At 39.0% G+C, this 24,154-nt stretch overlaps 1 protein-coding gene across 1 annotated transcript in view; it reads left to right on the plus strand.

Annotated features, from left to right (window-relative positions):
* Positions 1–24,154, plus strand: part of prpf6 (PRP6 pre-mRNA processing factor 6 homolog) — a 26,769-nt gene continuing 2,615 nt past the window's right edge. Inside the window, exons 1-18 of the mRNA XM_084428781.1 lie at positions 1–342; positions 974–1,136; positions 1,266–1,384; positions 1,468–1,546; positions 1,744–1,920; positions 5,329–5,469; positions 6,217–6,311; positions 6,392–6,548; positions 11,665–11,827; positions 15,303–15,421; positions 15,826–16,044; positions 16,315–16,437; positions 16,638–16,759; positions 16,957–17,095; positions 19,797–19,916; positions 21,984–22,160; positions 22,334–22,467; positions 24,026–24,117. Coding sequence (XP_084284907.1) covers positions 38–342; positions 974–1,136; positions 1,266–1,384; positions 1,468–1,546; positions 1,744–1,920; positions 5,329–5,469; positions 6,217–6,311; positions 6,392–6,548; positions 11,665–11,827; positions 15,303–15,421; positions 15,826–16,044; positions 16,315–16,437; positions 16,638–16,759; positions 16,957–17,095; positions 19,797–19,916; positions 21,984–22,160; positions 22,334–22,467; positions 24,026–24,117 — 2,644 coding nt within the window. The 5' untranslated portion in view covers positions 1–37. The remainder of the gene's footprint in view (positions 343–973; positions 1,137–1,265; positions 1,385–1,467; positions 1,547–1,743; positions 1,921–5,328; positions 5,470–6,216; positions 6,312–6,391; positions 6,549–11,664; positions 11,828–15,302; positions 15,422–15,825; positions 16,045–16,314; positions 16,438–16,637; positions 16,760–16,956; positions 17,096–19,796; positions 19,917–21,983; positions 22,161–22,333; positions 22,468–24,025; positions 24,118–24,154) is intronic.

Consider the following 24,154-nt stretch of genomic DNA (forward strand, 5'->3'; position numbering starts at 1 on the left):
GTGAATTTAGGTCAAGCTACTTCACACCGCCCGTCTTATGGTGGCGATAGTGACACTAAAATCTGATCACACGTTAAAAACACGCTTTAACGTCACCGGAAACGCGACTGTTGTTGTTCCGGAAGTGAAGCGTGTTGTCGGTAGCGCAACGATGGCGAGCGCCACAGCGAAGCAACCTGCGAAAACTGGGAGCAAAACCCCGGCCGGAGGAGCCGGAGGCGCCGCGAATGGAGCTCCTGCGATGCCGCTCGCGTCTCCGCTCATGGGGGGCTTGAACAAGAAGAAGAAGCCGTTCCTCGGCATGCCTGCGCCGCTGGGTTACGTGCCCGGTCTGGGCAGAGGGTGAGACACCCGTGCAAATAATCACCTCAGTCTGATCCTAATGTAGTTAACGTTACTCATTTGACTGAATAACACTGCCTGTTGTTTTTTTTTTACATTTATTTTAGACACCTAAGTTATATAAAGTTATGAACGTTAGGCTGTGCTATTTTGTGTATTATAACGTTTCGTTGATGTGTTACTGTTAAAGTCGTTTTGATGTTATCTTAATGTTATGTTGTAATGTTTTGTTACTTTGTGATTACTTAGGGATACATTATATATATATGAAGAGTTCAGATGCAAAAGCCTCTAAGTGCCATTTGAAATTTTCTTCTAGAATGATCATTTTTATCAAGCTCGGTTATTCAGTAATTTCACTTAAATGGCAATTAATAGTAATTTTCATTGCTATTTAAGTGAAATTACTGAACTTAAATATACGAGCTTGATAAAAAATGATCATTCCAGAAGAAAATTTCAGATGGCACTTAGAGGCTTTTGCATCTGAACTCTTCATATATATATATAAAATGTAATATATTTTATACATATATTTTATACATATATACATATATATAATTTGGTTTGAATCATTTTTCTGAACTTTTTTTCTGTGAAAACGGCTGTTGTAATGCATTGTGCTCTGCAGTGCCACGGGTTTCACAACGCGGTCTGACATTGGTCCCGCTCGTGATGCCAATGACCCGGTGGACGATCGGCACGCACCCCCTGGGAAGAGGACGGTGGGCGATCAGATGAAGAAGAACCAGGAGGATGATGAAGAGGATCTGAACGACACTAACTATGATGAGGTACATCGTTCTGAAGGGAGTCATGTTGACTTGATGTGGGATTGCATGCAAAAATGCAACTTAATAAGTATACAAAATTATGTTTATTTATTAGTGGCTTTGTAAGATGTGTTGTTCTGTATCCTCTAGTTCAACGGCTATGCAGGCAGTCTGTTCTCCAGTGGGCCGTATGAGAAAGACGACGAGGAGGCCGACGCCATCTACGCCGCGCTGGATAAACGGATGGATGAGAGGCGCAAGGAAAGACGGTGAGTGTGGACTTTCTTCTCTCATCAACGCTTGTTGGTTGTTGAGTAGCATCTCTTGCCTCATTTTATTGCTGTATCTGCAGGGAGCTGCGAGAGAAAGACGAGATTGAGAAATACCGTATGGAGCGGCCCAAGATTCAGCAGCAGTTCTCAGATCTGAAGGTGTGTGTGTGGAACGTGGTTGTTATTGAGCTGCTGAATTATGATTATGTAAATTTGAATATTTCACACTTTTTACTGTATTTTTTAATCACTAAAAAAGCAGCCTTGTTTCAAAAACATTTTTAAAAAATCTATGGAATTTTGAACCATAGCGTAGCTGTCAACGATAACCCTGTTGCATTATCTGTGCCTTCCAGAGGAAGCTCTCTGAGGTCACAGAGGATGAATGGTTGAGTATTCCTGAGGTGGGCGATGCCAGGAACAAACGTCAGAGGAATCCCCGCTATGAGAAGCTCACGCCTGTGCCGGACAGCTTCTTTGCCAAGCACCTCCAGACCGGAGAGAACCACACCTCTGTTGACCCACTGCAAGCAGTGAGTAACGTTATGACACCGGTCACATTGTCTTTAAAGTCCCCCTGTAGTCAATAATTATTAGGGGTGTAACGATTCGTTTTAACAACGATTCGATTCGTATCGCGATTCGTGGTTGTCGATGCGATTCAAGGACGATATTGGTTCATTTAGAACGATAAGATCCGAAACGATTCAGTGACTTTTTAGCCAAAAATTCTTGTAAGGGAATCAGGTATCAATTAATTATGGATATAAACAAACAAGTAAACAACAATTAATGTCAAATGCATTCACATTTTATTTGAATAAAGTAGGACTGCACGATTATGACAAAAATCATAATTGTCAATTATTCCCTTGAAATTGTAATTGCGATTATTAATTACGATTATCACAACATTGAATGATGTTTTGAATAGTTTGGCCATGGGACCCACATTTCCCCATGGTCATCAAGCTGCCGCCCACCTTTTTAGGAATTATATAGGCCTATTATAATACATTTGTTTACACAAAAATTGTTGACACACAAGTTCTGTCCCCCTTTACTTAACATACAAAAAAAATTGAAAGAATATGACAAATACTGATAAACAGTAGGCACTGCGAGGTTAAGCTATTAAATTTCAGTCCCAAACTAGTTTTTGTTAATACAATCTTCAGTGTTTCCCCTACCATTATATAAGGGGGGCGCCCCGCCCTCCTAACGGCTCCCCCCGCCCCCCTTGGAGGTCAAGTAAATTTGATTTGATTTTCTTTATAGCGACAGATTACAATTTGTTATTTTATAAAAAAAATAAAATAAATGGCCCTTAAGTAATATGTTATTTATCTCATTTCCACGATGGCATGTCTTTTCTGTCTGTTTACAATTATCCCAATGAGTGCGCACACTCACACACAAACAAACACTTGCGTCACATACAGTTGAGCACTAGCGGACAGAGAGCGCGCGGCTGGAAATGTGTCGCTGAACTGAAGATGGAAACACTCGCTCTACTGCGAGTAGCAGCCGAAGTAGCTCTCCTGCTCCAAGTCTAACGCCCGTTTCACATATATTTCGTTTGCGGTGAGTATTTTTTTTCCGTACCCATGTTAACAGCTTTCACACTGCACGAGGATGCAGTCCGTCGATGATCGATCTGTTCCAGTTGCGGTGCGTATACAGCAGTGCAGAGCTCGTTTCTGCACCGAGTCTATTTCTGCTGTGCTGCAAACGCTGAATTAAAGTGACAGCGCATGTTTCGTGGTCAAAATGAACACCGATTGACCTGAAAATGTAGTAATTTCACCATAAGTGCGATTAATTAAATAAAATGTAGTAATCTCACCATAAATTTATTTAATTAATTACTACTTTTTTCACTTTAAGACTGAGTTAAAGCAAAGAAAACTACAATTTACCTCAACAAGGCGACATAATGAACAACACTCGTCTTATTCGTGGAGGTGGAAAAACAAGTTCTTTGTGACATGCAAGATTTATTGTATTAAAATTTAAATACAAAAGATTTTAATATAAGTACATGGTTAAATATTTTACCACTTGCTTGAGCAACTTAATATATAATTATATAGAAGTAATGTATTGAAATGAATAATACATTGTTTAAATTGTGTTTACGTGAACGCGCGTTCACAGCAGTGGTGCGTCTGACAGGATTATTCTCTCCAATAAATGCATCAGAAATAAAAACTTCTCATAAAAAAAGCCCATTTAAAATTTATATATATATTGGTTAGTATTTATAAATCTTTTTTTAGTTGTTAGTTAAAAAATAAAACTATTTAAGCTCTGGTCCATTAATATTAACAAATACTTCTATAAATTTAACAAAGGTTATTTGCAAAAGTCAATTTTAAAAAGATTTAAATATGTTTATTTATTTTTTTAAAGAGATATTTTATGTTACATTTTTTTTAACTTTTACAAACCATTACCCTCCCAGACAACCAATTTATGTGACAGATAGATAGATAGAGATAGATAGATAGATAGATAGATAGATAGATATAGATAGATAGATAGATAGATAGATATAGATAGATAGATAGCGTCTGTGTCAATTTTCCCCAAACCAACCAACCCCCCCCCCCCCCCCAAACCTGTAAACCTAGGGGAAACACTGATCTTGGTATGAGCAAGTCATATGTCTTATGAGTCTCATAAGATGTCTCATAAGTCACAGTCATATAAAAATATACAAAATAACCAGTAAGTGGCATTTTGTTATGGAAACAAACAACAATTAGGCTACCATGGTGATACACAATACTTAGAAGAACTGGTAAAAAAACATGGAAACTGCTCCTGATAAATAGCAACACACATGATGTACCAATAACATAATTTATTGGTGTTTTACTTTTATTTCGTAACTTACTAATTTACGACGTTGCATTCTCGTATTTCTTTTGCGCTTTAGTGAAGTGATACAGCGCGCTCCGGCGCATTTGCGCGTGCAATTGAAGAGTGCGCGCTACTGCAGTAGCCTATAGCGGCTGAGAGACAGGAAAGTCAGTTTTTCTGATGTGAGAGACTTTGCGCTGCTTGTTGTCTTTGCGATGCTGCTGGCGCGTCACGCATGGCGATGACGTCACAGATAGGCAGACTGAATCGAGTAAGAAAAAACATCCATATAAAGTTTAACGTGCTTAAATCCAATGCATTATTTCCTAGTATCGATACAATCGATTCATTACCTTTTAAAAAGATGTTAGATCGATATATGTCGTCCGGAAGGCCAACTTGCCGAGCACAGATCGATGTAGTTGGATCATAGGAATATAAATCGATACATAGATGTAGTTGATGAATCGTTACACCCCTAATAATTATATGCCTTAAAACCCATATTTAAACGTTTTTTTCCTCGCGAAAAAAAAAAATTCTCCATACCTTAAAATAGTTTGAATGTAACCTTGCCTCATTTGGAATGCGTGGTACTATGAATATGCAAATTAGAGATCCTCTCGTTGATGATCACACGTTAACCTGATCGGTTACAAGGCAGTTTGTGACATCAGAAACACCAGTGATTTCTAACCTTTGATTCACTGCAGTTTTAAGGAGAAAATACTCAGCATTGGTGTTGAGTTACGAATTTGCACACGGTTTGTCTTAAAGCATATTAAAAACACCACATAGACATATTAACAACATTAAAAACTTGATTTTCATCACAGAGGGGCCTTTAAGGAAAATTTGAGGAGTAAACCAGAGACAGACTTAGTGCATTGTGCACTGTATGCAAATTTGTGTTTGTATGAGAAAATAAAATGACCTCTCACTGTGTAAGGCATATGAATATAACCAGAGCACAATGCATTGCAGTGTGGGAGACAGGATTCAATGCACTTGACCGTTTCATTGCAAAATACAAAACAAAAATTCAATTTCTAATTGAGATGCTTCCTTTTTTTTAGCAATTTGGTGGGCTGAACACACCCTTCCCAGGGGGCTTGAACACGCCCTACCCAGGAGGCATGACACCCGGTGCTGGAGAGCTGGACATGAGGAAGATCGGACAGGCCAGGAACACACTGATGGACATGAGGCTCAGTCAGGTGACGCACCACAGCATTTTAATATACTTTCCATACTTAATTAGTTTGACTTGAAGAAAGCCAAAAGTTTCTTAAGTGACTACATTTACATGCACCCTCATAATGCGATTATAATTAAATTTAGGGGAGTATTGTGATTAAACATTACCTTATGTAAACAATACTTCAATCAAATTGATGTGATTTAGCTCATAGTCGTAGCAACCATAATCGTTGTAAACTTGCTTGTGACGTACACAAATGGCATGTCACGCTCCTGCAGTTATGCGCAGATTCGTAAAAACGGCGGTAAAGAAGGCATCGCATTTTTGGGCTGCTGAATGTTGAATGTTGAACATGTTATCTAATGCAGTGCATTAATGGTTGAAAGCACATTTTTAGGTGCATCCCTAAAACAAATGACTGAGGCCACAGACCAAAGAACCGGCAACGTTATCTGTGTGACCAGAGTTCATCATTTATGCTGTTCATTGGGATATTACGTGAATAATTGTGGTAAAATTAACCACAGTTCTTAGCGAAGCCAGAAATAAGTTGTCTGTGTTATAGTGTAACTGTTCATTTATAATGAACTACATGTACTTACTGTAGGTTTAGGGTTAGTTGCATGTAATTATGCATAATTTACTTTAGTAACATGTAACAAAGACAATGTAAAATAAAGTGTCACCATCCTTACTCTGGTTATTGTAAATAATCACTTTATGGGTGAACATGTAAACACAGTCGATGTCTTTGTGTCTCCAGGTGTCTGACTCCGTGAGCGGTCAGACGGTTGTCGATCCTAAAGGATATCTCACCGATCTCAACTCCATGATCCCCACACACGGAGGAGACATCAGGTACTTAGCGTTTTACAATTGACCCTCATATCTCGGCTGTTTGTATTGCATTTGGTAAATGTCATTCTGTGTGTGCGCAGTGATATTAAGAAGGCCCGTCTCCTCTTGAAGTCAGTGAGAGAAACAAACCCCCACCACCCCCCCGCCTGGATCGCTTCTGCCCGTCTGGAAGAGGTGACCGGGAAGCTGCAGGTGGCCAGAAACCTGATCATGAAAGGCACTGAGATGTGTCCGAAGGTGAGAGACAAGAGGAGGAAAGAAATAGTCATGTGCGGCTAAATTAAGGCCTTGATATACTCAAGGTGAAGTTCTTTTTCATTCTTTGCTTGTGGGTAAAAAGAACTTGGACAAACCTTTTGCAGCGATAAACTGTTAGCGAACATCCTGATGCTGAAAGCCACGTTTAGATATGTAAATATGTGACCCTGGATCACAAAACCAGTCTCGAGTCGCACGGGTTTATTTGTGGCAATAGCCAACAATACATTGTATGGGTCAATTTTTTCTTTTATGCCAAAAATCATTAGGATATTAAGTAAAGATCATGTTCCATGAAGATATTTTGTAAATTTCTTACCTTAAATATATCAAAAATGTATTTTTGTGAGTGAATGCAGCACAATCGTGAACTTAAATGCACAACTTTAAAGGAGATTTTCTCAGTGTTTACATTTTTTTGCACCCTCAGAATCCAGATTTTCAATAGTTGTATCTCGGCCAAATATTGTCATATCCTAACAAACCATACATCAATGGAAAGCTTATTTATTCAGCTTTCGGGTGATGTATAAATCTCAATTTCAAAAAATGTACCCATATGACTGGTTTTGTGGTCGAGGGTCACATATATGCTACACACTTTCAAGTGAATCTTTTGAATGAATGATTCAGTGACTAGTACATTTAATTCACTCACTTGTCGCCACCTACTGGTGTAACGATGTAATCGATACAATCGTTATTTTGAAGCGTCAAGTTACTTTCGGCTTTGATCGCTACCGCACACAAGTCTTTATTTCCGAACTATAAACTCCGTACTTCTGTGATAATTAGAATTTTTGCAACGCATAAATAATGATACTGTGTGGTTGAAAAGACTGTTTCATACATGACAACTGTTCTGAACGTCTGAACTGCAGATCTGAATGTTCGCTGTTGTGATCGTTTGTCAAAGGTTTAATAGGCATTGAATCGAGATTGTGATCTTTTAACGATTAATCATGCTGCTCTACAATAAAGCGGCTCTCCAGTGTATTCAAGTTTTTATTCATGGACGTCTGACCTCAATAAACTGAACAGAAGCAATGAACCAGAGTAGATATCAAAGTCAAAGAAGGTGGCGCCTCAGAGCCGCACCTTACTGTTAAATAATGGTGGTTTGAAGGCGTTTACCAGGCAGAGCAAATTTTTCAGAAAGTTTGCATTGGCGAGCTGTTTCAAACTCTTAAAGGCCCCCTGAAATAAAAATGTATGTGGTTTAGCTTTTAGTATGAATATGTTAGCCTTTCGGTTATGAATAAGCTGGTGTGTTCCAAAACAATGACAAAATTTGCATTTAGGAGATATAAGCATTCAAAACTTAGTCTCTCACTTACGCTAAAACGGATCACAGATTTGTATGACATCACCGCGGACTTCAGCTTCTAATCACATCTTCTGTCCAATCAAATGCTCTCTAGAATCTAAAGCTCCACCCCCGGTGCCATAAATACCACCTGGCGAAAGCGACCGTTGACACGTCACGAAGCATGGGTGAGAGATGTGAGTTCGGTTGCTCAAACGCTCAAGATTTATTCAGTTTTCCTACTTTACGTTGGTTAAGAATGCAGTTTGTGAGGTAAACTAAACGCTATTGGCTATTTGAAAAGGGGGAGGAGCCATTCAATATGTCCCGCCTTAGCTCCTTCCTGTTTCAGTGGAATTGACGTCAACGCATCATACAAAGCTGCGCGTTCCAAGGCACTTCAGTGGGCCTTTGAAATTAATTTCTTCTAAGTATTTAGAGGCCTTTATAATAATTTAGGTGCTAGAAAACTTGATTAAATTTACAAACGGGTCTATGGTAATAAAATATAAAAGGGATAATTCACCTAAAAGATGATTGAATTACTTCTGTGGAAGATTGTCAGAATTTTTCAATCTTAATTTTCGATGGAGGATCATCGAAACGACATCAGGTTGAGTAATTGATGACCGAATTGTTATATTTGGTTAAACTATCCTTTTAAAGTAAAACAGGATAGCCTGACTCTGTGTGTCCTGTAGGGGGCGGTGTGTGTGTGTGTGTGTGTGTGTGTGTGTGTGTGCAAACCATTGAAGGTTTACAGCTTTAGGAATGTTGACAGTGTTGACAGGTTGTTATAGCGATGGATTTAGCTTGCAAAATCCACTTCCTAAAATGTTAAATATGGTTCAAGAACAACATAAAAATGTCATGGTAAATGAATTAGGCCTTGTTTATGTAAGCTGTGCCTTCAATTTGTCTACTGGTGCTGACTTTGGACTCGGAGAGAATGGCCTGGAAATGAAACCGTGTCAGGCCCTTTTGCTCTCAGTGTGTGCACAGCTTCATTTATGTGTTGGGAAATTCCTGCAGGCTCATTAATCAAAGTTAATAGTTCAGCTTCACATTTCAGCAGAAGAACAGTGACACCCTGGCTGTCCCACTTTGACGAGATCTCTGGGCACGATCAGTACGTTCAGTCGTCAAACACGCCCGTGATGAACAAACATGCTGATTTGGCAGCTGATTCATTTTGAGTGCTCATCTCCAGCTTCCTCCAGCATTCTCCAGCTCCTTCTCATTTACTCCTTACGTGCGTGTGAACTTTTTACAAGTTTGTTCTTTGATTTCTCTTAAAGGCCATGTACGCACTGTAGAGTTTCAGGAGTGACAACCGCGTTTAAATGCAAGATTGAGTCCCATAAATGATCCGTCCATGTGTGTGTACGTGACTCACTCCCGAAACTGTGATGATTGACGCCGTGGTAACTATAGCAACGTGTTTTGGTATCTGCAATTCCGAACAAAGTAATATTGCAGTGACAAAAGACCTGTTGTGTTTAGCAATTTGGCAAAATTCACCCAAATATGAAAATGATCCCATGATTTACTCGCCCTCAAGCCATCCTAGGTGTATTTGACTATCTTCTTTCAGGCAAACACAATCAGAGTTGTATTATAAAATATTCTGGGATTGAATGGCGCTCTTGATTTTGAAGCCCAAAAAAACGCATCCATCATAAAAAGTCATCCATACGGCTCCAGGGGGTTAATAAAGGCCTGTTCTCACACTGTGTAGATTGTTTTTGTTATAGCGGTTGTCACTATCTGCATTTTTCGGGAGTTAATGCGGTTGTCATTTCCGTAAATTACTGATGACGTGTGTGTGTGTACAGACCTGGATAAAGCAGTAAAAGGGGAATTGACAACCGAGTTAAACTTCAGTGTGTATTTGGCCAAAGTGTGTTGGGGCCTTTACGATGTTTTAGGTGCAAGAAACCTTGATTAGCTCTATAAATGGGTTGCTGATAATAAAAATAAAAAATAAAGTAGAATATGGCCCCTCAAATAGGGATATTTCACCCAAAATATGAAACGATATTTTGAAGAAAGTTGGTAAACAAACCATTTCGGTGATTTCCAATTATGTGGACAGAAACTATTTATATTTGAGCTATTTTATACTTCGTACAGAGCAGGGCTCCAGTCTGCTACTAAATGCATGAGGAAACTAAATGAACTTTTCTGCAACTGTAACCCTGGTTTCACACTGCAAGCGTCAGCGGCGCGTGAGCAGCGCGTATTTTTTTCGGCGTCCATGTTAATCAATGAGTGCATTCACACCGGGAGCAGGAGCAGCGCGTGAGCATCAAGCAGGAGCGTCGCGTGAACAGCAGTGCAGCGGGGGTTTCGGCGTCCGGTCTATTTTTTGCTGTGCTGCTCACGCTCAATTAAAGTGAAAGAACGCTTTTGATGGACAAAATAAATGTGATTTAACACAAAACGTGCTCAAAATGCACAGAATAAGCATGTCAAGAGTTTTAACAACAATGCCAATGTCTAGTGTTTTAACAATTATGCCAGAAAAGAAAATTAAGTATAACAAATATGTATTTACCCATTTAAACTTTTTAATTATTCGTTTTGGGTGAAAGTAAGGTGTATTATTATAAAAACAAAAATGTTGAAAGAACTGACCCATTGTTTGAAATGGTTATATTGTCTGCCAAACACGGTTTGCAGCCGCTGCTGTGACGCTGTACTACGCTTCCAGTGTGAATACTAGCGGGAGTCTGCTGCTGCAGTGATGATGTAGTTGCGCAGATGCGCCGCTCACACTTGCGGTGTGAAAGAGGGGTAAGGCACAGCATGGGATGCAATTTTTGAAAAGTCAAACTGTTTGTTTGCCAACATTCTTCAACATATCTTCTTTTGTGTTCAACAGGAGAAAGAAAGTCATACAGGTTTAGAATGGCGTGAGGGTGAGAAAATGACCATTGGGGGGAAATATCCCTGTGAATTGGAACTGATGTATACTAAATACAAAAACAACGTGGTTTAATTCAACAAAATATTATTGAAACTTTCTTTTATTTTTATGAATCTCTAGGGAGCATTTTGGAAACTAAAGTCATTTTTTGGCTCCCTCATCATTTTTTTATTACTTTTTTTTGTCCGGAAACCTGCTGAGGATGTTATTTGTTCTGAGATTTTGTCTGTTTTTAATTCTTTCCCCGCCAGCTTTTTATTTTTATTTTTTAATTTTTTTTATACAGCATTTGATAATTTTCACAAAACCTTCTTGTTGTAGGTTTTATGTTGTATGAATATCTGAACATGCAATATATCATTATTTGTCTTTTTTTTTTACCATTTTATTCTTCATGCGTTGTATTTATCAACACTTGCATGTGGGTATGTTTCATACAAAACATCATTTGGAACAAAAAGCTGAGAAAAATCTAAATTTTTCAAAGACTACTGTATGTCTGGATTCAGATTCAGAACGATGATCGAAACGTAGATGGAGTCCCTCAACATCCCCAAAGCTTCACAGTCGTTTCCTCTTCATGGGTCGACATTTCAGCCAGTTTTGATTTATAAGCTGTTTAATGTCGGATGATCATAAGCAATGCTTCTATCTCTTGTTTCTGCTCCTTTTTCGCCTGGAGATTCAAGTACTCTCTCAGAAGATGTGTTATAGAGCCCCCTACCATATAACAGTGAAAACACGGAAAGCCGGAAATGACCTTCAGTGGCTGGAAAGGGTTAATATAGAGTGCATTTGTTGTATGTGTTATCTTCATAGAGTGTGGATGTATGTGTATAATCTGTGTGTTGTCTGTTCAGAGTGAGGATGTTTGGCTGGAAGCCGCCCGGCTGCAGCCTGGAGACACGGCGAAGGCAGTGGTTGCCCAGGCGGTGCGTCACCTCCCTCAGTCTGTGCGCATCTATATCAGAGCGGCTGAGCTAGAGACGGACATCAGGGCCAAGAAACGAGTGCTCAGGAAAGGTCAGTGTCTCTCTCTTCTATTCCTCTTCAGTTTTCTGTTTACACAGTCGCCTCCTTTTTTTTTTTTTTGCCTGCATACCTGTGTGACAGAGATGGATGAATTGTTAGTTATGTTTGAAAGCTCTATCAGTCTCAGCTTGTTAAAACATCCTGAATCTCCCCCTTATAATAAAAGGTATCTCTAAACAGGCTGGCGGTTCTACTTCATCAATGTCTCTAGCGTGATTATCATGTTAACTCTGTAAAGTAATGTGCTTTAAGTGAAGTAATTAGTGTCATTAAAAATCCGATGCGCTGTCATTTTAGTTCCAGTTTGATGATTATTCATGATGTGGTTTACATAGTGTTTGCAAAGTAATGGATTTTGTGCTTTCTGGAGAAAATTTCTGAGGTTTTGTTTGCTCATGCAGGTGCCAGGGGGTTATGGGATACTTTCATTACAGGGGTAACCGGTGTATTTCTGCTTTTCCATAAACACCACCTACTGTCAGAGGGTGGATTTGCATTTCCATTCACCCCGTTTTCTTTTTTCTTGTTCAGACCAATAATATAACATATACACTCACCTAAAGGATTATTAGGAACACCTGTTCAATTTCTCATTAATGCAATTATCTAATCAACCAATCACATGGCAGTTGCTTCAATGCATTTAGGGGTGTGGTCCTGGTCAAGACAATCTCCTGAACTCCAAACTGAATGTCAGAATGGGAAAGAAAGGTGATTTAAGCAATTTTGAGCGTGGCATGGTTGTTGGTGCCAGACGGGCCGGTCTGAGTATTTCAAAATCTGCTCAGTTACTGGGATTTTCACGCACAACCATTTCTAGGGTTTACAAAGAATGGTGTGAAAAGGGAAAAACATCCAGTATGCGGCAGTCCTGTGGGCGAAAATGCCTTGTTGATGCTAGAGGTCAGAGGAGAATGGGCCGACTGATTCAAGCTGATAGAAGAGCAACTTTGACTGAAATAACCACTCGTTACAACCGAGGTATGCAGCAAAGCATTTGTGAAGCCACAACACGCACAACCTTGAGGCGGATGGGCTACAACAGCAGAAGACCCCACCGGGTACCACTCATCTCCACTACAAATAGGAAAAAGAGGCTACAATTTGCACAAGCTCACCAAAATTGGACAGTTGAAGACTGGAAAAATGTTGCCTGGTCTGATGAGTCTCGATTTCTGTTGAGACATTCAGATGGTAGAGTCAGAATTTGGCGTAAACAGAATGAGAACATGGATCCATCATGCCTTGTTACCACTGTGCAGGCTGGTGGTGGTGGTGTAATGGTGTGGGGGATGTTTTCTTTGGCACACTTTAGGCCCCTTAGTGCCAATTGGGCATCGTTTAAATGCCACGGCCTACCTGAGCATTGTTTCTGACCATGTCCATCCCTTTATGACCACCATGTACCCATCCTCTGATGGCTACTTCCAGCAGGATAATGCACCATGTCACAAAGCTCGAATCATTTCAAATTGGTTTCTTGAACATGACAATGAGTTCACTGTACTAAAATGGCCCCCACAGTCACCAGATCTCAACCCAATAGAGCATCTTTGGGATGTGGTGGAACGGGAGCTTCGTGCCCTGGATGTGCATCCCACAAATCTTCATCAACTGCAAGATGCTATCCTCTCAATATGGGCCAACATTTCTAAAGAATGCTTTCAGCACCTTGTTGAATCAATGCCACGTAGAATTAAGGCAGTTCTGAAGGCGAAAGGGGGTCAAACACAGTATTAGTATGGTGTTCCTAATAATCCTTTAGGTGAGTGTATAATTTATAACATTTATGTTATAACATTTTATAAGTAATTTTGTCAACTTATTATTTGAACTCTAACGTTGTTTAAATAATAGTTTTTAAGGACATTTTACAGGTTGGGATGTTACCGTAGAGGTCAGTGCTGTTTCAAAACATTGCTTTTCTGTTGTTTTTCTCTGTATGCACCAGACAGATGTTCTTGACAGTTGTGCTCGCAATTTGTGTTTGCAGCATCTTGTGCATCATCGCTGCATTTTAATTACACTGCAAGCTCTCAAGGCAAATATTTTAAAAGCTGGACTTATTTTAGCTTGACACTTTTTTTTTTTTTTTTTCACTGCCTTATTTCTTGTGTTTCTGATCCTTATCTATATAAAAGCCAATGGTATTATGCTCATTTTGTTGGTCAGCTCTTTTTACTCATTTATGCATTATTAAAAATGCATTAATTCAATTCATGCATATTACAGACAATGATCTGAATTATATCTCTTCTATGATGAAATTGTTTTTAATTTTTGTATTAATTTAAAAAAAAATTTAGGGCCATAAAATCAAACAAGTCAAAGTGAACAGTCCTGATATCACAATTAAGAAATAAATCCACATTTAAAGAATGAAAAAAGAAGAATTTAAGAGGAGTTGTTATTATTATTATTTTTAGTATTATTATTATTATTATTATTATTATTATTATTATATCTATTATTGGTCCTAGTTAAAATTCTATCTGCAGAATTTTGAACGTACTGTAGCTTATTTAAAGTACTCATAGAAACCCCAGTGTGTAGCGTATTACAATCTTCAATGCAGGATTTAAAAAAACTAAGAAATGTACTTTTCTGCAGCTGTAAGGCATAGCATGGGATGCAATTTTCTAAAGAAAAAGTCTTTACAACATTGTGTACAAATGTCAATGAAGAATCAAAGATCACTTCTAGATTCCTAAATTTTTTCTGAAACTCAGGTACAGAACCATCAGTGATAAGCGATGTTTGGCCAGCTGATGAAGAGAACCAATAACCATAACCTCAGTTTTACCACCTTTCAAACTAAGAAAGTTACATTTAGTGAGCAATGACACCGCCTCACTTCTTCCATGTTTACAATGAATCTAGATCTGTGTGTCGTCAGCATAAAAATTATACTTAATACCTAGAGTTTGTAAAAGTTGGCCAAGCAGGAATAAAGACTAAAAAGTAAGGGTCCTAAAATTGAGCCCTGAGGGATGCCAGTAGAAACTGGTCCATTATCAGACCTGTATTCGCCTAAAGCAACAAACTGTCTGCGTCCGGTCTAATAAGATCTAAATCAGTTTAAAACGGTGCCAGAAATACCAAAAGTTTCAAGACGATTAAGTAAAAGATTGTGGTCTACAGTGTCAAATGCGGCACTAATGTCGAAGAAAATAAGAATAGTAGGAGATTTATTAGTTTATTTCGTAGAGGGAAAAGCAGTGAAACGGTTTTGGTGAATAAAACAGGAAATTATATCATACTTGGGAAAGGTCAGTTCAGATTTCCAAAAATTATGATGATGTTTATGAATTATTTCATCAGAAGAAAAAAGAAAATAAAGAAAAGATTAAGTGGAAGGAGACTTACATTGGTAAACCTTAGCACTACTAGCGGCACTTTTTGTTTAATAAAAAAAAAAAATCATATCTATGTACTGTTTTTATTTAATATCTGCATGTCTCCACAGCTCTGGAAAATGTGTCGAAGTCGGTGCGATTGTGGAAGACCGCTGTTGAGCTGGAGGAGCCAGAGGATGCAAGAATTATGTTGAGCAGAGCAGTCGAGTGCTGTCCTACCAGTGTCGAGGTACACACACACACACACACACACACACACTCTTGTACATCTTTCCTTGAGGACATTCATTGACACAATGCAATCTCTAGCTCCTTACCCCAACCCTACCCATCACCACTAGGTGCCTAACCTGAACCCTTACCCTAAACCGACCCTAATTATAACCTTATCCCTAAAACCAAGTCTTGACCCTCAAACTGGCCTTTAAAAGATTCTCAGAAAGTGAGGACCATCCAAAATGTGTCAATAATAGCTAATGTTAATGCAACCGGCCCCTGTTCCTCACAAACATGATTATACAAGTACACACACACCAACACACACTCGAACGGTCCTAATCAGCCAAAACCCATAAACCTGTTTATGGGCCATAAATCAGATTGCTCTAACAGCGTTGTCCTTGTCTCCCGTAGCTCTGGCTGGCTCTGGCCCGATTAGAAACGTATGAGAATGCCCGTCGCGTTCTGAACAAGGCCCGTGAAAACATTCCCACTGACCGGCACATCTGGATCACCGCTGCCAAGCTGGAGGAGGCCAACGGCAACACACAGATGGTGGAGAAGATCATCGACAGAGCCATCACATCTCTGAGAGCCAACGGCGTGGAGATAAACCGTGAACAATGGATTCAGGTCTGACGAGCTAGATTTCATGTTTAAGAGGTTCTCTGGCTTTACTATGTCATGTATATTTTTCAATTAAAGCTATTATCTGAGGATTTTAATCAAAATAAAAAAAATAAAAAAGTGCAAAATGCAACAGACGTTCCAGTCTGGATTGAGTTAAATTTCTCAGTTAAGCTGCTTTGCCAGATTCAGAGAAAAATATTCAAATGCTTCTGCGCGCAGGCAATATCAGGCTGTTGATTTGTAACTGATGTCTGTTTTGTGATCCCGTCTCAGGATGCAGAGGAGTGTGATAAGGCTGGCAGCGTGGCCACATGTCAGGCTGTGATCAGAGCTGTGATTGGAATTGGCATTGAAGAGGAGGACTGCAAACACACATGGATGGAGGACGCAGACAGTGTAAACATCCTCTCACCTTCACGCGCCCACGTTCTGTTTTCAATCAGCACCACATATTTGTTTATTACAACCGTTTCCAATCATTTATGATGCTATATTACAAGATTTAATGTATTTTTCAGCATTACTATGGCTAAATTCCACAGCTGGATCTGATTACTGTGATATATGATGCTGATTGGCTGTTGTTTTTGCTGTAGTGTGTGTCTCATGGGGCTCTAGAGTGTGCTCGTGCCATCTACGCTCATGCGCTCCAGGTCTTCCCCAGCAAGAAGAGCGTCTGGCTGAGGGCCGCTTACTTTGAGAAGAACAACGGTACACGGTGAGAAACACTCACTTCCTCTTCAAGCCTCACTGAATTAACTGAATTTCAATCAGCATTCATTGGTTCTGTCCGGGCGTTCGCACGCAGGCACTATGGAGACAGGAAGACAACAAGGCCTATATGTGTTTGCCCACTTGTATTTGTTCTAGACCATTAGACTTTGATTTAAACTGATTTGAATCTCTTTCTCTCAGAGAGTCGTTGGAGGCTCTGTTGCAGAGGGCCGTTGCTCACTGTCCCAAGGCTGAGGTGTTATGGCTCATGGGTGCTAAATCTAAATGGTTGGCCGGAGACGTTCCTGCAGCCAGAAGTATCCTTGCTTTGGCTTTCCAGGTAAGTGCCGCCCCCGCCATGACTACATAATTAGTGGCAAGCGTTACTATTTTTATTATATGTAATTAACACCATAGCATTGTAATCATGAAGCAACTGCACAACATGCACTTATTTGTACAAAAGTAATTCACTAAATACTTGTAAAGAATAGTGGTGACTCTTGTCTTCACACCTAACTGTCTTTATGTATTTTAATTCATTTTTAATTGACAACAAATAAATAGAAATATTACCGTTATTAGATTTAAAAAAAGTTCCCGGGATATATATATATATATATATATATATACAGTGAGGAAAATAAGTATTTGAACACCCTGCTATTTTGCAAGGTCTCCCACTTAGAAATCATGGAGGGGTCTGAAATTGTCATCGTAGGTGCATGTCCACTGTGAGAGACATAATCTAAAAAAAAAAAACCAGAAATCACAATGTATGATTTTTTTAACTATTTATTTGTATGATACAGCTGCAAATAAGTATTTGAACACCTGAGAAAATCAATGTTAATATTTGGTACAGTAGCCTTTGTTTGCAATTACAGAGGTCAAACGTTTCCTGTAGTTTTTCACCAGGTTTGCACACACTGCAGGAGGGATTTTGGCCCACTCCTCCACACAGATCTTCTCTAGATCAGTCAGGTTTCTGGGCTGTCGCTGAGAAACACGGAGTTTGAGCTCCCTCCAAAGATTCTCTATTGGGTTTAGGTCTGGAGACTGGCTAGGCCACGCCAGAACCTTGATATGCTTCTTACAGAGCCACTCCTTGGTTATCCTGGCTGTGTGCTTCGGGTCATTGTCATGTTGGAAGACCCAGCCTCGACCCATCTTCAATGTTCTAACTGAGGGAAGGAGGTTGTTCCCCAAAATCTCGCAATACATGGCCCCGGTCATCCTCTCCTTAATACAGTGCAGTCGCCCTGTCCCATGTGCAGAAAAACACCCCCAAAGCATGATGCTACCACCCCCATGCTTCACAGTAGGGATGGTGTTCTTGGGATGGTACTCATCATTCTTCTTCCTCCAAACACGTTTAGTGGAATTATGACCAAAAAGTTCTATTTTGGTCTCATCTGACCACATGACTTTCTCCCATGACTCCTCTGGATCATCCAAATGGTCATTGGCAAACTTAAGACGGACCTTGACATGTGCTGGTTTAAGCAGGGGAACCTTCCGTGCCATGCATGATTTCAAACCATGACGTCTTAGTGTATTACCAACAGTAACCTTGGAAACGGTGGTCCCAGCTCTTTTCAGGTCATTGACCAGCTCCTCCCGTGTAGTTCTGGGCTGATTTCTCACCTTTCTTAGGATCATTGAGACCCCACGAGGTGAGATCTTGCATGGAGCCCCAGTCCGAGGGAGATTGACAGTCATGTTTAGCTTCTTCCATTTTCTAATGATTGCTCCAACAGTGGACCTTTTTTCACCAAGCTGCTTGGCAATTTCCCCGTAGCCCTTTCCAGCCTTGTGGAGGTGTACAATTTTGTCTCTAGTGTCTTTGGACAGCTCTTTGGTCTTGGCCATGTTAGTAGTTGGTGGACAGGTGTCTTTATGCAGCTAACGACCTCAAACACGTGCATCTAATTTAGGATAATAAATGGAGTGGAGGTGGACATTTTAAAGGCAGACTAACAGGTCTTTGAGGGTCAGAATTCTAGCTGATAGACAGGTGTTCAAATACTTATTTGCAGCTGTATCATACAAATAAATAGTTAAAAAATCATATATTGTGATTTCTGGTTTTTTTTTTTTTAGATTATGTCTCTCACAGTGGACATGCACCTACGATGACAATTTCAGACCCCTCCATGATTTCCAAGTGGGAGAACTTGCAAAATAGCAGGGTGTTCAAATACTTATTTTCCTCACTGTATATATATATATATATATATATATATATATTATTATATATTATTATATATTATTATTATTTTATAATTATTATATATATTTTTTTTAAATAAAACAGCCTTGGTGAGCATTTGAGAATTCGATAGTAAAAACTGTAATTTTGTGAAATAATATTACAATTTAAAAGAGCTGTTTTCTATTTTAACATATTTTAAAATGTAATTTATTCCTGTGATCAAAGCTGAATTTTCAGCATCATTACTCCAGTCTTCAGTGTCACATGATCCTTCAGAAATCATTCTAATATGATGATCTGATGCTCAAGAAACATTTGTTATTATTATCAATGTTGAAAACAATTATGCAGCTTAATATTTTTGTGGAAACTGTGACTTATTTTCATTGTTCTTTAATGAATATAACGTGTAAAAGAACAGCATTTATTTGACATTTAAGTAATTTCTAACATTATAAATGTCTGCACTGTCACTTTTGATCAATTTAATGTGTCCTTGCTGAATTAAAGTATTATTTTCTTTTTAAAAAGATACTATTTCAATTGTTTGACAATCAGTGTGGAAAGCGTGGGAGGAAAACATTGCAGATTCAGTGTCATAACTGGTCTAGTCATAACTGAAAGAACACTTCAACCAAACAAAACTTCAAATTAAAGAAGCAGAACAACAACAAAAAAAGCTAAAGCTAAACTGCGTATCAGTGCTCTGAGTGCACACTCATTTCCTGAAACTAATCGTTCCACTTTTGTCAGTATTGAAGTGTTCACTGGGATGAAGGCCAGTAAAAACTCATCCCTCCTCTTTCTGTCACTCTCTTTGTGTTAGGCTAACCCCAACAGTGAAGAGATCTGGCTGGCTGCCGTGAAGCTGGAATCGGAGAATAACGAGTACGAGAGAGCGCGCAGGCTGCTGGCCAAGGCCCGAAGCAGCGCCCCCACTGCCAGGGTGAGCGGCCCAGTGTTCAGACCAGCCCACTGAGTGTCAGATAGATGTAACTGCTGCTGTGTCATGCTGGGGACACCCATCTGCCGGGAACACACAGTTTCGGTTCTGCAAGTTGTTGTGATTTCTCTTTTATTTTGATTTAAAGAGATAAGCGATGAGATGTAGATGAAGGGTGAGTCACCCTGTAAACGTGCTTGTGCAACAGGGTTTTGAATGTGACACTAGCAGGAAGACGATTTACAAAGGCATGGCTAATGAAAAGAGATTTTTCTGTTTTGCTTGTTTTGTAAGCGTACCGTGGCATGACGGGTTGGTGCGCGGAAAGTAGGCTACATTTTTGTGAATCTGTGAGGCAGCACATGCACATGCACATACACATGTCAGCCGAGATGAGGTTAAACTTAATAAACCTAGATATTAATCTAGCAACTTAATATACCTAAAAAGAACCAGTGATACCTTGCCTCATGTTAGGCATCATGTAAAGGGTTGATTTGAATCTTTGCCGAATGTGTGACTGATTTACATTTCAATTAAACTTAAAATAGAAGAAAACAATTTTATATATATATATATATATATATATATATATATATATATATATATAAAAATAATAATAATAATAAAAAATAAAAAATTTGGTATATATCATCACATGCAGTTTGCTAGATTAAGGGGCTGACACAGCTTACCCACTGACTCATTTTACCCCACTCTCATAAAAAAATATATACCAAAATATACCAAAAAAAACATTATATACCAAAAATAAATAAATAAATTACAAAAAATTTACCAAATAAAATAAATAAATAAGATTTATTTAAAATAAATAAATTTACCAAAAAAAAGTTGTTTTTTAAATGCAAAAAAAAAATTACCAAATAAAATATACCAAATATACCCAAAATTTTTTTTTATATTTATATATAAAAAAAAAAATAAAAAAAATTGGTATATATCATCACATGCAGTTTGCTAGATTAAGGGGGCTGACACAGCTTACCCACTGACTCATTTTACCCCACTCTCATAAAAAATATATACCAAATATACCCCCCAAAAAATGTATATACCAAAAATAAATAAATAAATTACAAAAAATGTACCAAATAAAATAAATAAATTTACCAAAAAAAAGTTGTTGTTTTTAAAATGCAAAAAAAAATTACCAAATAAAATATACCAAATATACCCAAAACATTTTTTTATATTATATTTATATATAAATAAATAAAAAATAAAAAATTTGGTTTATATCATCACATGCAGTTTGCTAGATTAAGGGGGCTGACACAGCTTACCCAATGACTCATTTTACCCCACTCTCATAAAAAAAAAAAGCTGTTTTAGACTTGACTTGAACTTGCCATAAAAGATTAAGTGTTCAGACATGACTTCAACTTGGACTTGAAAAATATGGACTCCGCGTCGGAGAGTTATGAACATGTCTGAGTGTCACTGTGTTCGACACGAGACAGATGCGCAACAACAAGCATGAAGCCAGTAATATCTACAGATGTTTACTGATTCAGTGTTGGTGACTTTGCACAGTATTGTTTTTACACGGTAACTACACAAATGTTGCCAGGGATTATGTCAAATGAGTTCTTTAAGTGGATTGGTAAGCAGCTCACAGCAGATGTGACAGAAGTACTGTGGGATTTTTGGGAGGAAATAGAGAATAGAAGGTGCTAGAATAGCCTCCTGCCTGGGCTTGTTTAACTTTTGGCTCCAGTAAAGAGTGTCAGCATCTATACAAATATCAAAGGATCAAATGTACCTCGAGCACTTGGCAGGATTCCTCATAAGTGCTAATGTTATCAAAAAAAACAAACAACCTGCAATTTATGATTTCCTGCACCTATGGAAACTATAGCCATGTGAGCTTCATACGGGAAAGGCATCATGAAAATCTCCCTGGCTATTTTTTCACACTTACAGACACTATGCGTTTCACACACCCTCAAAAGTCATGTTCAAAATGACATCTACATCAGAGAGACTTTAAAGACTGTTAAAAAGCATTATATGAGTTGTCATAACTGCTCTCTGTGTTATTTGTAGGTGTTTATGAAGTCTGTGAAGCTGGAGTGGGTGCTGGGTAATATTGAAGCAGCACAGGAGCTGTGTACGGAGGCCCTAAAGCACTACGAGGATTTCCCCAAACTTTGGATGATGAGAGGACAGATCGAGGAACAGTCAGAGAGCATCGACAAAGCAAGGGAGGCCTACAACCAGGGAGTACGTTTTGGGGATGCTTTACCATAATTTAACCTTGTAGAGTGAAGGTTTTCAAGTAATGCAAAACCAAAGTCCAAATAATATTAAGAATAAACTTGTTTTTCAGTGAAAATGTGTAAAAAAAAGAAAAAAAGGTGTCATTGTCATAATGTTCTTCTAATGTATCCGTTCAGCTGAAGAAGTGCCCTCATTCCATGTCATTATGGGTCCTCCTGTCTCGGCTGGAGGAGAGAGTTGGGCAGCTCACGCGTGCTCGAGCCATCTTGGAGAAAGCACGCCTCAAGAATCCACAAAGCCCTGAACTTTGGTAAGAAAACATGCCAGAGAATCAGTACAAAGCCCATATCAGAATGTAAAAAAGGAGTCTACAGATTCGTTACGGACTAAATTCATAAGCAGGTAGCAAAATTATGTATTCTACTATGGCAAAGGCTCAGCTCATGAATATTAATTCAGTTGGTCTGATGTTGCCACATAAAGGCCAGAGTGACACCAAACCAATAGTCTGACAATTTCGGGCCATTGTTCAGCGTCTTGTCAGCTCAGTTTTTTTGGCAATAGTTGGACCCCTGTCTTGCTTTTGTGTATGAGTAAGCATGTCAGCAGCGAAGCCCGTTGGTGAGAGAGGTCACTGACTGGCTGTTCAGGTAGCGAATCAGTGCTCAAGAAAAACACAAGTGACAAAGGCAAGCAAATGACTTCATCTCATCTGAGCATTAACCAATATGCAAATATTTTCACAATGACATGGTTGTCTGGAATGAAAAAAGTGATGACCAACTGATCAATATGATTAATTGCTGCTTTGTTTGTATATCCCCAGTCTTAGCTCTTCCGTTTTCCCCTTTTCGAATTCCAGATATGGACTACTGCCACCTGCTGGCAAGGAGAGTTATTTATCTCTCGCAGGCTCAAAACGTATAGCCTGGTTCTACCAGACTCTCGTACATTTCATTTGTACAGAGAGTCTGGCCTCTCTCCATTGACAAGCGTTAACTTCCTTGTAGGCGGGTACTCTGTTGAAGTTTAAAACTATTGGATCTGACCAGAGTCATTCTGGATCTGCCATAACCAATTGCTAACGTTTGGTCGTGACGTATGTCAACTCAAACTAGCGCACGATCTCAACGTCATCGTTCTCAGCCACTCCCTCTGTTCGCTGATTGGACCGGTTAAAAATTTATCGGAGAAAACCAAAGAATACACCACAATCCCAGACGGAGTTACAGAAGGAAAATGAAATTGAGCGGAAGTACGTAGGAGGGCGGAGCCAGGCTACAAAACGTAAGCGCTGAATAACGAATATAGACTACTGCCACCTGCTGGCAAGGAGAGTTATTTATCTCTCGCAGGCTCAAAACGTAAGCGCTGAATAACAAATATAGACTACTGCCACCTGCTGGTATGGAGAGTTATTTCCTCTCATGCTGGTGTAAAACATGGCTAGTTGGACGTTGACTTTGCAGTGTGTTCAAACGCAACTTTTGATTCAGATACAATTTGACACCAGTCTTTAATTGGTGTGTCTGGGCCTTAAAATTCTATGAGCATCTTGTCACAGAACCTATTTAATATTTACAAGAAATGCCTTTGCTGTAGCGGGATTCATCAGTTTAACAGCTGCCCAGCAACTAATTACTAATCCCGGCCTTTCAGTTTTCAAACTTAATTGGTGAATATCATGTTACCTAATTGATGTTCATAAGCTGCTGAGTTCTCATCACAGTACCATGTGAGGCATGAACTTGGATCCAATGAGGACTCATCGAACTACTTTTTGTTCAAGGCTACATTCATTTTAATTTCTTAATAGTTTTATGACTCACCAAAATAATAGTAGTTGATTTTAATCTCAATTTCTCTAGGCTGGAGTCTGTCCGACTTGAATACAGAGCGGGATTGAAAAACATCGCCAACACACTCATGGCCAAAGCCCTTCAGGAGTGTCCTAACTCTGGTAAGCCAAGCCTTTTTCACCCATGAACAGATTCTTC

This window comes from Rutilus rutilus (genome assembly GCF_951802725.1).
Source record: "Rutilus rutilus genome assembly, chromosome: 13".
NCBI classification, from domain to species: domain Eukaryota; kingdom Metazoa; phylum Chordata; class Actinopteri; order Cypriniformes; family Leuciscidae; genus Rutilus; species Rutilus rutilus.